The sequence below is a fragment of the Phoxinus phoxinus genome (genome assembly GCF_949152265.1).
Source record: "Phoxinus phoxinus genome assembly, chromosome: 10".
NCBI classification, from domain to species: domain Eukaryota; kingdom Metazoa; phylum Chordata; class Actinopteri; order Cypriniformes; family Leuciscidae; genus Phoxinus; species Phoxinus phoxinus.
In genome coordinates this window covers 20,653,722-20,668,105 of record NC_136885.1, presented here as the reverse complement: position 1 = coordinate 20,668,105, position 14,384 = coordinate 20,653,722, and the positions used below count along the sequence as shown (strand labels likewise).

General features: G+C 37.0%; 2 protein-coding genes across 5 annotated transcripts in view; one reads left to right on the top strand and one right to left on the bottom strand.

Moving 5' to 3' along the window:
• Nucleotides 1-14,384, bottom strand: part of zhx2a (zinc fingers and homeoboxes 2a) — a 29,763-nt gene that overhangs the window by 7,301 nt on the left and 8,078 nt on the right. For 2 of the 4 annotated variants that reach the window (XM_079626793.1, XM_079626792.1), the window contains exon 2: nt 6,316-6,417. The gene's annotated coding sequence lies outside the window, so the exon portion shown is untranslated. Of the gene's footprint in view, nt 1-6,315; nt 6,418-9,374; nt 9,893-14,384 lie in introns of those variants that run through there. The other 2 variants (XM_079626790.1, XM_079626791.1) reach the window with 2 other exon arrangements.
• On the top strand, nt 10,993-13,704 carry LOC307006154 (protein lifeguard 1). The gene is made up of 11 exons (XM_079626833.1): nt 10,993-11,195; nt 11,457-11,686; nt 11,834-11,912; nt 12,116-12,169; nt 12,279-12,369; nt 12,461-12,498; nt 12,626-12,713; nt 12,840-12,929; nt 13,008-13,061; nt 13,187-13,380; nt 13,525-13,704. The coding sequence occupies exons 2-10, from the start codon at nt 11,476-11,478 to the stop codon at nt 13,334-13,336; spliced, it is 855 nt and encodes a 284-aa protein (XP_079482959.1). The 5' UTR covers nt 10,993-11,195; nt 11,457-11,475; the 3' UTR covers nt 13,337-13,380; nt 13,525-13,704.

Sequence of the window (14,384 nt, the reverse complement as noted above, 5' to 3'; positions counted from 1 at the left end):
AATATTAATAACCTAAACGGGTGAGTTATAAAAAAATTCACCCCCCTCACAGTTGTTATGAAGGGCAAAATTAGCTGTATAGACCAAAGCCACAGAGAGAACCAGGCTGTAAACATGTTTCTTTCTGCTGTAAAGTTGGGCATTTTAACATGGGGGAGATACAGATTTGACTCCCTTCTGCAGCCAGCCTCAAGCGGCCAGTCGATGAATTGCCGTTTAATTCACTTCCGTGTTGGTTTCAAGAGAGAGACAGGGAGGTTGCCGCTTGCTGCTAACACACAATCTTGAAACCCCGCCCCCTGCAGCAGCTCATTTGCATTTAAAGGGTCAGGCACAAAACAGTGCGTTTTTGCAAACCCTCAAAAAGTGACAACTTTAACATGCTATATAAAAATATCTGTGGGGTATTTTGTCCTAAAACTTCACACACACACTCTGGGGACATCAGAGATTTATTTTACATCTTGTGAAAATGGCATTTTACCACCCCTTTAAATAAACAGTGCTTTTTAGTAGGGGTGTGCCAAAAAAATCGATTCACAGAAGAATCTAGATTCTCATTGGCAACGATTCAGAATCGATCTGAAATGTCCAAGAATCGATTTAATAAATAAATAAAATCAGCTGGCTGTTCGCCTCCATTTTTGTAACTAGCCTATACGGGACGTGAGCGGCAAATCACTAAAACAAAAAGGAAGCAAATGGATGAGAGGGAGATCTTTCGTTCCTACCATTTGCATGTGTTTTAAGTCCTGTCAGTTTAACAGGGCATAAGAACGAGCAGAGAGAGAGAGAGAGAGAGCCCCGGCGGCGCGCGCGCACTCAACCGAGCGCTGTCTGCTCTCTCTCTCTCCCTCGCGCATATGAATCAAAATCATTTAATACGATGGTGTCGGGAAAAAAACTATCCAGTGATGAAATGGTTTCTGTGTTGACAAATCATGTGCGATATCCTAAACTGCCGAATGCATTGCTTGTTTTTTCTGTTTACTTTTCATTGTGAATGCTGCTACGTCAGAGCGGCCAAAGCGTCAACAAGATTCCCCGTACTTTTTGACAAGCGTCCTTGACAGGGCGGCTATAGCTTTTTTGCAGCTCAAGTCGGCGGCGGTGTGAACGTACAGTCAGCCGCCAGCTGCAGACCAACGCACACTGCAGTGCTTCACGAAACTCCCTGCCAACTCCGAGAGGGCAAAAAAAAAATCGCTGCTTCATCGCCAGGTAGCTTAGAGGTAGGACTATTATTCATTTTGAAAGAAGCTCTTTATTTTCATAACTTGTTATTCTTTAAGTTACTGTGTCTGACTGAGAAATATAGATGTTTTTTTGTCTTCACCGGTTGTGTTCTACATGATATTTGTGGTAAACTGCATCTATTTTCAACCATTTTGTATTATGAAGAAGCACTTTTGTTTTGTTCCAACTTATTTTATAGCTAGATACTAATGAGTAGCAATTGAGAACCAGACAATGTTTTTGATAAAAGGCACTTCCCTGAGAATTGAACTTAATAAATGTGAAAAAGACACTTTAAAGTCTCCGTTTGTCATTCTGTATAGCAAAGCAGATGAGAGTAGATCATAATCAGAAACCCGATTAGAAATCATTATGGGAAAAATCGAATCGAATCGTTTTGAATCGAAAATCTTTTTGAATCGAAAATCGATTTTGAATCGAATCGTGGCCTCAAGAATCGGAATCGAATCGAATCGTGAGATGGTAAAAGATTCCCACCCCTACTTTTTAGGAAGGCCTAGGTCTAACAGTAGTTGTCAGGTACATAAATAAAATAAATAAAACGTAAAATATATAATTTTTTGTATAAAATAAATATACTGTACATTAATCTTTACTATATTTAACTTACAAAAGTTATTTAGTCAAGAGTAGTGAGCGAATGTTTGTCTTTTGTTGTTTGATTAACATTAAAACAGACAGCAGCACAGCAGGAATATTAGAGCTGCATGGATCCATTATACTGGTACACAAGCGTTTTATTTCTCAACTGTTAACATTCATTTAAGACACAACCGACTATGTTTAGAAGGATACTTGCCAAGACGGGCATTTTGATACAATTTTCTGTGAATTACAAGAAGTGAAATAGAACTCAATTCAGTATTTGTGCGAAGTATTGTGTCTCTTTGGTTGTATCTCTCGCTTTGGATGTATGCGCGCACAAAACTTCTCACACAGTTAGTAGAACTGAGTTCTCATTCATGTCTTCTTGCACTTGAATATTTAAATTTGCATGGCTTAAAAACATGTGCAAAGGATAAACTGTTCTGAGCGTCGTTGATGCTGGCCCCCGGGCAGTCCATCCATATTGTCAAGCCCTGCTGTATTTTGTACAGATTTCATTTTGTTTTAGCAAGTATTTAATTATTTTACCCAGAGAAATACATTGGATTATGCAACAGACATTATACAACTAATTAATTAATTATTCCATTAATAAACCATCTGTTTATTTTTAAGCATTTTCCATGCTAGCCAATATGCCGATGGTTTTAAATTGACCAAAAATCAGCCAATAAATATCAGCAGCCATTACATCGGTACATCTCTACTACTAAACCATTATAACAGGCTGGCAGTGGTGTTTAGCATGAATTGCAGTTTCTGTAAAACACTGTTTGTTGCCTGTATGGATTCACATGCATTGACATGCATGTTTCCAGGAGAGGATGTTGCTGCGGAGCCTCTGTGAAGGGGCGGAGACTTAGCTCTGTTAATACTGAGGAGCACAGTAGGGGGGGCTGAATTTGTGATTGAGGCAGAATTAATTTAAATCTCATCAAATGCTAGAAGCCTGCAGCACTGCACAGATGTACACCGAGTGCTATTTTTCATGACAATACTGACTAAAAGTGTTGAGTGTAATTGGTACAGATCACAACCCCTTCAACAATTTTAGACTCAAAATGTGGGCACTACTGGCTCCTTTTGAATAATAGAATGAGGTGGCTGAGAGAACACAGCAAAATGTAAACCTGATGCTGAACAATAGCCTAGATTAATCTATAAAGAACAGCATCATAGATTATATTTTAAAGCTGTAGTAATAAGAACTAAACATTTTTTAAGAGAGAAAAAAAAATGTCTAAATGAGGATGGATGTAGGTGCATGTGAGAATGAAGTAGTTTTACAGAAGGAGAATGACACAGAGCTCAGAGCAAAGTCCTTTGGGTAGGTGTCCAGGCTTTCAGTGATTTGGGGTACCAAGGGACAGGCCTTGAAAAAGCTGAACTCATGCGTTGCCATGGAAACGGCCCAGCAGCAGGTGGGAGGGATTTTCTCCACAGACATCCAGATGAGGAACGTTCCGCATTCCTATTTTTGGCCGAGTCTGTTCTTTCGGGGTGAAACCCACACTGAGAGATTGTATTCATCCTATTAATTCTAGATTTGTATACTTGAGTATTTGCTGATACATTTTTCATGAGTGGGTGCATTAATTATGCTTATTGAGTGGAAGCAAAACTAAACTCTTGTTGATACTGAGAACACAGAAACAAAAATAAATGTCTGGTTGCAATAAACGCCTAATTTCCAGACACTTTTAGCAAATAGATTAGTATGACATTTTTTTTCTTATTTAAAATCTTTTTTCAGAAAATGATTAGTAAAATGGGGTGGTTATCTTTGCGGGGGGAAAAAACATTGATTGTCAACCTCATTCAGTCAGAAAAAAAAATCGATTTTCTAATCGTTTTATAAAGAATAAAGATTGCAACTTTTTCAACCCTGTTACCATTTTTCCCCCCAGTAATAAACATGGAATAAACCAACATCAAAATTAAGCATCAATGAAATTAACAATCAATTTCAGAAAGAGTAAAAAGTAACAGTGGCTTAAATTGTGCTTTTACTCAGTAGGGACTAGTATGTTTGGGACCAAAAAACAAAAACATTGGGTTGGACACAAAATATGGGATGCAGATAAATATTATGCCATTAAGAATTATAATTAATTTAAAGCAAAATCAAAGGAATCTGTAAATCAATTTAATTTAAGATTAGGACAAAATGACAGTTGTATGATTTTAATTGTTGGATTACAGTTTAAGGCCTAAATCACTATTTGTACAGACATTTGATGCATTTAAAACCATAAACTTTTTTTTTTTTCTAGGTTAACCTAATTTTAAATAACCTATTGTCTAACTTACAAGTTCTGTAAAACTTCTAGGCTATGTTTTGAAAAAAAAGTAACGGGGCACCAAACTACACCCTATTTTGTGAAAATTTCTTTGTGTAGTTCCACAAAAGAGGGACTCTTTCTAAGAAGCCATAAAAAGTGTCATTCAAAAGAACATGATCTGAAATCAATTACCCATAAAAATAACACAAAAAGGATTCTTATGAATCACAGTGCATCGGTTTGAAACTGGGCACTATTATGCAGGGAAAACCATGCTTAATTTTGACTAAGTAACCAGAGACAGAGGGCATGACATTTCTGCTGTAAAGGCCTGACTCATCAGCAGAATACAGTGTCTTCAAAAGAAACTAAATCTCTGTAGCTGACCACTAACTTATATGGCTGCTGCCCCAGAGAGTTATGAAATACTCATGGAAAGGGTCACACTGAGGATCAAGAGATCAGGGTCATGTGTGAGCACTGAGTCTATGAGCTTCAGATGAAATACTTTGTTAAATAAAACGCTAATCCGGTAACACTGGCTGGTTAACATGACTGTGTATATACACTACATTCGGTGGCAAATGTTTTCTTCGAGCAACATTAAACAAGTTTTAATCATTCTAAAGAGCCACTATTGATCTGATGACTTGATAACATTTATACAACATTAACTGCTGCCAGTTCTGAAATGAATGGCAACATTTGTCTTCTCTGCTTTGTCTGAAATACTCCTCCTTATAAAACAACAAAAAAGACATTTTGGCAGATTCTACGCCTCTGATATGGTTGACAACTGGTTTATCATACTCCTACCACTGGACACTGATCACTGCTGTCAGCCATCTGTGAGTTTGAGTCACAACACACAAGAGGGCTGAATAACAGATCACACTAAGATCTAAAGCTCTGCATGACTCCACAATTACACCAACACAACCATTTTAGGGATAAGAAGAAAACTGGGAGGTAGAAAACTGACTGTGAATGAACTCGGGTCTCTTTTTGTTTATAGCTTTCCCCATTTGATCCAATGCATTCCAACATGCTGATGTGAACGAGAGACGAAAAAAAAGAGAGAAAAAAAAAATCACAATTGTCTTGTCATGTAATGAATGCCACAGCTGACATGAGCTCTTTTTAGGAATGCACAATATATTGCTACCATATCAGTGATTATCGGTTATTAGAGATTGTTTTAATTGCTCTGTATCGGTCGATATTAAATATGTATTTATACACAATCATTTCAATTCAAGTTAAACTTTAAAAATATGAATCATTTAACACTTGTTAATCTAAAAAATATTAAAACACATTATAATGGTGTGATGCCTAAATTCACTTGTAGGATTTTAATTGATTGATTTATATTTTTTAGTATTTTTAATTTGTTTAGACAAAACAAGGAATTTATTGCTTAACACAACAGACACAAAAATAATAATAGTTTATCTGTATCAGTCATAATTGTAATATCCCTAGGTCATTTGCATCTAACCAAATCACTTTGAGTTCTTTGTGCATGTGTGTGTGTATATACGTGTGTATTCTTGCTATGCGTTTTTAATGTTAATCAAACAACAAACGACAAGGAAATCACTTTAAATAGCTTTTGAAACTTTAATAATGATTCATCTTCATTTCATTTCTATAGTAAGGATTATATGCAATGTTGAATTACATTTGATTACTTTATTCAATTTCTGTACCTGAAAACTAATGTTAGACCTACCTGAATAGCACCGTTTATTTTATTTGTATCTTTGCTCTATTGTATTTATTTGTGCTGTTGCTTGTAGTTTGATTATTTGTACTTATTTTCTTAGCTTGTAATATGTTTTTCCCCACATAAAATAGAGAACTGAAAGATAAGCGAGACATGAGGAGTGGGTAAATTCTTCAGCTTTGATGTTATAATTTTGCATTAAAATGGGCCATCTTCACTGACTAGCGTTTCTCTTTTCATTGGTACAAGCACATCCTAAGCTATTATCTGTCTATTTCAAAGTCTGATATTCTGTAAAGGATGAAAGCTTATTCAATTACATAGTATGACTGAATTATTCAAAGCATGGTTTATCACTGCAGTACAAACATCACTGTAATGCTCAGTTTGGACTCTCTATATCACTGTATCATCACAAATCTTTTTAAATGAGCAACCCACCTGTCAATGATGGTCTTGCCTTTTAGAGCACAATATCTGTAAGGTCCTATGTGGAAAGTTTTCCTCCTCATCCACCTTTTTTTTTACCCAGCTTATTCTCACCTGTAAAAAACAACAACAACAAAAAGAGTTTAGCTAGATCTTAGAAGTTAATATAAATGTCATCATTTCAAAAAGGCCTCAGAGTCACTGGTTCAAAAATAATAATCTTTCTCAAGTGACACTCCTCATGACAGATATTGTTGACTGCAGACCCTTATTTTATTTTCTCCTTACTGTAAGTTACAGGTCAGTGGATTGATAAGACAGTAAACAACCATGAACATAAACTCAACAGTGTCATGTCCCTGATGGAGCAACACCATCTTTCACAGTTTTTATAACAGTTTAGCTGAACTAAAAATTATCAGCTCAGACACAGGGTGAATGTAGTTCAAGTCAGCCGAGGACTTCATAATGCAGCTGCTAGAATCAAGCGAAGCAGGCTAGCACATGTAAATAAATAACCTTTAACACTCTTCTGGGTCATTTGTTAGAAATATTTATCATTCTACTCCTCAATATTATGGTCAGTACAGTTATGCAGTCTTTCCATTACACCTCCAAAAAGCTGGGTCACGACTGTAAAAGTAGGGCAGAATATTGGCAACAGAGAGGCTGCTCAACAGTGAGCGACTGCGAAAAGTTGAACTCTTCTCCCGTCAAGAAAACAACCTTCTCAAACTGATTGTTTTCTTTTCTTTAGTTCAAGTAAGAATCTGTTTTGCTGAGGCACATCTGCATCGAGGCCCAGCTGCTTTCACTGCCACTCCACATGCTCGAATATGTAATCATAAACGAGTATGATCGCAAGATATGACATTGAATATGATCATGCATAGTGATGAATCATGATTTGTTGTACTCATTATGCAGCATTTCTAATAAGAAAACAGAGCAGGATAGTATGCCGCCTTAAACTGCAACTTCAGCTGGTAGCACACATCAGTTTTGACTCTCTCTTCCAGGACATGAATGCAGAAGGAAATTAATAGCTTTAGTAGTGATGACTAATAAATAACCTGGCTCCAATTTGAGGCCAGACTCCCTCACAAAGAGGCTCTGCTTTCAGTGGAGTCACCACCAGCACCGACAGAGAACACACAGCTTTCAAAGGAGCCCAGCCCACGGCTGTGACATCAGCGACTGTCGGCTTAGTCACCAACAGCACGAGCTACGAGGCAGAGGCAGCAGCAACCACCTCCTCAAAGACGTCAGCTCCTCACGAACGCGGGCAGCCATTTTGAATCCAGCCAGTCACCTGGCACAAACTGCATTTTGCACCGGAGCAACTCAAGCAGAGTTGTACTTTTGATGATACGTGTCACTACTTTGCAAAAGTTGTCTTAGTCTTGTTCCATGAATAAAACTTTGTAATGGGAGATGTTTCCATACTACGGCCCACAAGGTGAACACAAGTCTATTTTTGACAGGCGAAGTGAGAATGTTTAGTTATTTCAAAATGGCATCAAAGCAGAATAAACTTGTGATAATAATGAAAATGGATCAGAATGCCCTTCCAACGAACACATAAGAAAAGGCGTTTCTTCATAGTGTGCATATTACAAATATTCTGTTCAGTTCTACTAAGCCAATTTTTAAAGTTAAGACAAATATCTACTCAGATTAAAAAACAACATAGTGAAACAGGGTACTAATTGATCATCAAGTAAGTCATTTAGGACTAGTCAATAAACCAGAGCAACCAAAGTGGTTCTCTCACATTTGGCATTATGCAGTAAACTAAATAAAACGATATTATACTGTCCATGATATGGTAGAAGCATGTGGTAAAACACAAGCAGTGTATTTTACACAGAGTAATGAGATTCAATGGAAGGATAAATATGAGTAGCTTAGAAAAACTATTTACATATGTTGTTTGGGCCCCACAAATGTTGCTGCTAGATCTAAAGATGCAGATGCCCGTCTCTCTTCCATTTGACTTTATTCAAACTCAAGCAACCACTCTGATAAAACAGCTAGTTCTTTTCCAATCACCCATTAAACCTTATAAATATTCTAAAAGTGATTCTCAAGCTACATCAGACTACCTGGACAAGTAGGAAAGACATGCTGGTCATGAGTAAACAGCTCTGGATGACTGACAGATGGGAAATCGGTCACTGTCCATAATCTGGAATTCCATCTGACTGAACACTGAAGCAAATATCGCGCGTAGGCCGCTAGTTTTACACACTTGAATCACAATGTTCGCCGAGATGGTTTAGGCTACGATATCAATTGCATGCCATTTTAAGAATTTTAAACAACTCACATCTGCACTTTTTTTTATTAGTATATTCAGCTTTCAGAAATGCACGTTTGCTCTATATAGGGTGGTATGTCCCTCTGGTAGTGTGGATGCGACAATTTTGGGAACTATCACAGATGTGAACACACAGTACTGCAATGTGGCTCGCGTCTGATGCGTGTGCCATGCAGTATGGTCGTGGAAGGCGTCACCACTGCCTACATCATACGACACACCAAGCCGAAATCAAAGTAGTTGCGTGCCATGCTCACTTCATACAAGTGCATGAATTAAGCATTCTCAGTTCGAAATAGCGTTCCGATCGTGGCTTACAATGGAAAAGAGGGTTGTATTGAGGCAGAACAGACTCCAATAAAAAAAATCACTTGGACCGACGTAACGCCATGTCGACATTGGTAGCCATATTTTGCTGCTTATTTCGACAGCAGAGAAGTAGACATGTTCTCGCGCCCATTACCGCTTAACTTTAACCATTCTATGAAACTTTCCGCAAGCCACACCAAATCACAGCGCTGGAAATGTTAAAACTGAGGTTATCGGGTCAGGTCGATGCGGTTATTCTGGTGCTCACTTTCTACGATATACATTGAGCAAACAAAGTTCAGCTGAAATAAACAACTGACATCAGAAGCGCGTTACAGCATGTTTCAGTCAACTACTTATTGTGTGTATTCAAACGCGCACGCAACTTTAAGGTTTGTTTGCTATTTTTTCCAACCGACACAAATAATTCAGCCATTCTTACCTGCCTATTACCAACGGAAAACGCTGGGATGTGAGGTTAATGACAGCTCGGGTCCAAAATTGCGTACTTTTCCACGTGTACGGCCAATAGAAGCGTACGATTGTAATGATTCTGCCGAATCCTAAAGACAACAGCCGAAAAAAATTGGCGATCACAGGGGGATCTACGCCAAAACCCACATGATCAACTACGTCAGCAGACGTATTTGCATACGATACAAGACGCCGTTCCATCCCGACTCTGGGAATGAATTCTTAAAAGCAAAAAGTTAGAAAATCGCCAACGACACGCGCTGGCTTCGAGTGCAAGAGCAGCAGTTCACTTCGCCCCGTGCTTCCTTCTTTGAGATGATTAAACCACTGTTGTTTTGACGTCCCCTGCGTGAGTTTGGATCACAGGTCATTGAATATTAAGCACTCTGGCGAAGGCCAGTGGCTGAACGGTTTTCTCTCTCGTACTCTTCTCTCTCCTCCCATCCTCGCCTCTGTCCCTTCTCTCCCGCCCTCCCTCTTTGCATCCCCTCCCACATTTTGCCTGTAGCCTTGCTATGGTTGTGCATCAAAACAAACAGGGCAACTTCTAAAACGAGACACATGAAGAAACTCGTGCAAGAATATCGACGTTGCTATGGAAACCTACCTTGCAGACGTTTTCTCACCCAAGTTTGTGACAGCTCGTCATACAACGAACAAAACCGAAAACACTCAAATACACGCAAAAGCCAGCAAATGAGTAACAGACGACTTATTTTTTGGGGAAAATGCTCGAGTGTGATGGCTTTTGAAACCTGCGCATGCAGCAGTGGACCACATGAATCCTGCTGCAGAAGCTTATGAATTATTCATTAATCAGGACCGATCCGCCAGTGTTTGAGTATATTAACATACAAATAAGCAGCTAATGAATTATTAATGACCATTTTCTTGATCTTTGTTTTTTCCCGTTCATTTTAACTTATGGATACATGTTTTATTCATGATTTAGGTAGCACACCTGCACATTTAGTTGTTGTCAATATATTTAACGCCATCTACAGGATATGCATTGCAATGTAATGTTTTGTAGTCATGTAATGGATTGTAGATAAAAACGGAAAATGTACTGGTAATTTTCAGCCATGGAGGAATTTTAGAGAAATTCCCATTAACCCTAAAACACAACACAACGGAATGCGTAGCCTAATTAAAAAATCAGGTACAACTCCAAAAAGTATCATAACAGTAGTGCTTACTATTTAGGCTATGCACTATATTTCAAGTGATAAAATATTTGTACAATATTTGTATGAGGAATATGTCCAGATTTAACTTAACTATTTTTATGATGCTTTATAGTGCCTATAAATATAGTGTCATTTTTGGCGCTTGCTCGCTTTTATTGAATTGGAGAACATGGTGGCGAGTAAATAATATATAAAAAATAATTTTGGGGTGAAGTATCCCTTAAATTACATCACAAAGGTTGTCTTCTAAAATCTTTTTTTCTTTTTTTTCTAAAATTGTAGTTAAAGTGATATAAATTAATTTAAATTAATTAAAATGATAAAAACAAAAATCCTAGAGGTACATCACTGTAAATTGTACATTTTATTGTGAAATATCTTTCATTCTTTGTTGAATTTTAAAACAAAAATTGACACACACATACAGTACACACACACACACACACACACACACACACACATGAACTTGGCTCTCATGAGTGTGTGTGTATTGATTTGATGGGCTAGGCAAAGTCCGTCCCACAGGAGACAAACTGATCGAGAACAGACTTTGCCCTGCACAACTCACAACAGGAAGCATAGTGGTGCCAGACCAAAAGGTAAGTGGCAGTTTTAATGTAAATTGTTTTCAACAATATCATAACACCTCATTTGTGTATTAAATGGTAATTGTAACAATTTTACATAAAGATAATTTGCCACCCTAAATGTTTCGATCTTAGTCATATGTCATTAGATAAAAATGCTGGCATATAGGCCTCTTTGTCTGTGTGGATTACATCAAAAGCATCAGTTTCAGAGTTTGTAATATTTACTCTCGATTTTCTAAATTAATTGTGTCTGTCTATACTTACACTTAGGTTTGCTGAAAGACACAATATGAACACAGAGCAGTCTCCCCCTCCGTACAACCCCTATTACCCTCCGCAATATCCTAATGCAACGCAGTACAATGCTGGGCAGCCCACCGTTGGCATGATGCCCCCCGTTGTTGAACATGTCAATATGGGGATACCAGACAGCGCTCCCCCAGAGTACACCCTGGGCTTTGAGAACGAGAACTGCTTTTCAGATGCAGCCATCAGAAGAGGTCAGCTGTGCTCTCTTGAAATTACTTCCGTCTCTTGGTTATGTTAATACATAAAACATAATACGCTCAATGTTTCTTGATATGCTAAATTAGAATTGTTTTTTTGTGATTTTTTTTGTGTCATGTCTACATATGTGCTTCATATAGGTTTCATAAGAAAAGTGTACTTGACACTTATGGTTCAACTATTAATAACTTTTGGAATCATCTGTGCTTTTCTTTATTGGTGAGTAGACTGGTATTTATGTTGCTACACCTACTTCAATTCATTTCAATACAAATAACAGATAATTAAGTGTACTTAAGTGTTACTTGAAAGGCTTGAGCATCTTAGACTTGCATTTAAAAATATAATAACAATTGCATGGCCCCAACGTTTTTGAACAGTATTGTGTGTATTATTAATACACCCGTACCTTTTTCTTATAGGGAGACACTCAGTGACTGGGTAAGAGGCACATACTGGTTTACCTACACTATGATGTGAGCACTTCTCTTTTGTGTGTTCTGCATGTCCTAAATATTATGCACATATTGTGTTTAACTGGATATATGTTACACTGACTTCTTTTGTTTGGTTAAATTTCACAAGGGGTGTAACATTTGCTTTAATCATTGTGCTCATCTGTTGTGGTGACATCCGTCGGAAAGTTCCCTTAAACTTCATCTTCCTAGGGCTCTTTGTAAGTAAATCACAGAACCACTGTAGTATTTAATTGTGGTGAGCATTAATGGAATCATTTTGTAAATGCTAAGTGCTGTTTTCACACACAGACAATTGCAGAGGGCCTTCTCCTTGGATCAGTTGTAGTGTGAGTGAAAAGTATCAATGAAACTGATTTAAATGCACTTCAATTACTCCAAGAAATGAGACTTCAACAATTGAACAATATAGTTACACAGCCAGTGTTATAGTAAGAAACCGACATATCTTTTCAGGTACTATTCAGCAGAGGCAGTGCTCTGGGCAGTGGGTGCAACTGCTTTGGTGTCTCTTGCAATGAGTTTGTTTTCATTGCAGTCTAAAGTACGTACACTCATTACAAACCTACAGTGACATCAGACCATATGTACTGTATTACTAAGTTTCATAATTAAAATGAAATATTTGTTAAGTTATAAAGTATGTAAATCTGTCTTCACTTGTTTTTAGTGGGATTTCACAGCTGCTTCGGGAAGCATATGGGCAACAAGCTGGACCCTGTTTTCATTTGCATTGCTTTGTGCAATTCTGAGATCGCAGGTAAATCCTCAAATTCCGTCTCATATCAAAAATGTTTACTTGTTTATATTCATTCATGCAAACTTTCATATTCCACAGTATTTGTACATCCTTTATGCATCGTTGGGAACTCGTTGGGTCACTGGACGTATAGTGTGTGCAATGAAGCTGGCACAGTATTAATATTATATTCTTCCAACAATCTGTTATTGTCTTAATAATACCATTTTACTGCTGTCATTATCTTACTCTCTCTCCCTTTTATTATCTATATGTAGTACCTGGTGATGGACACACAGCTCTTACTGGGTGGAAAGCACAAATACAGCATCAATCCAGAAGAGTACATCTTCGCTGCTCTGAACTTGTACCTTGATATTATCACAATTTTCTTATTATTGCTTCAATTAATTGGACTTTGTCGTTGATGTGGTTTATGATCATCATGATTTCTGTCCCACTCGACACCTGTCTCACATAGGCTCTGGGTTTTGAGACACAATATTACCCTCTTTTTATTATTTTTTAAACATGACTCCATTGTGTCTCTGTACCATATTAGAAATTAAATATTACATTTAAAACAGTAAATCAGTAAAATATCAAACAGTTTAATAATAAAATAGCTATTAAATTAAGTAAAATAGCTATTGTGTAGTTTTGTGTTATTTTAAATGTAAATGAAGGGCAATGTGATGAAGATAGCATGGGTTTTGAGACATATTCTTTGAGACCCCCATTTTTTATAAACATGACTCCGTCGTGTCTGTAACATGTTGTAATAAATGTTCACTGTCATGTCACTGTACTTTAAGTTAAATTCATTAAAGTGTCAACTGTTATCCATTTGATATGATTTTTTATAATTTAAGAACACTAAAAATCCTAGAACAAATGCTATTTTAAGGGAGTGGCCCATCTTACGCCGCTATCTCCAATTATATATTTATAAATTAACTAATTCCTAATAATAAATAATAAAATAGAATTTAATTATAACATTTAAATCAGTAAAATAGCTAACAGTTTAATAATAAAATAGGGCTAGCTATTAATTTAATTAATTAGTAAAATAGCTATTACATAGCTGTGACTGAGTTATTTTAAAAGTAAAAGAAGGGCAATGTGATGTAGCATACATGGTAGCCTATGGGTTTTGAAAGATATTTTTACCCCCATTTTTTATAAATATGACTCCATCGTGTTTAATATGTTTTACACTGTAAAAAAAAGTAACCTCGCCAAGTCAAAATATTCTAGTGACTGGTCACATCTAAATTTTTTAATTGGCCCCCAAGTGAAATTCTGTAAAATAAATTGAATTAATTGTTGCAATAGTCTGTTAACATTGGCTCAATGAGAAATAATATGTCAGACAAATTGAAACATTTAGATGTGACCAGTCACTAGACAATTTTGACTTGGGGATGTAATTTTTTTTACAGTGTAGATGTTCACTGTCCACATCAATGTTCA

What these genes read in the sequence shown, in the direction of transcription:
- LOC307006154 (XM_079626833.1), top strand. Translation starts at nt 11,476, where the DNA reads ATGAACACAGAGCAGTCTCCCCCTCCGTACAACCCCTATTACCCTCCG. An exon ending in AGATGCAGCCATCAGAAGAG is followed by an intron (nt 11,687 to 11,833) that starts GTCAGCTGTGCT and finishes TGCTTCATATAG; the next exon opens with GTTTCATAAGAAAAGTGTAC. An exon ending in TGTTTTCATTGCAGTCTAAA is followed by an intron (nt 12,714 to 12,839) that starts GTACGTACACTC and finishes ACTTGTTTTTAG; the next exon opens with TGGGATTTCACAGCTGCTTC.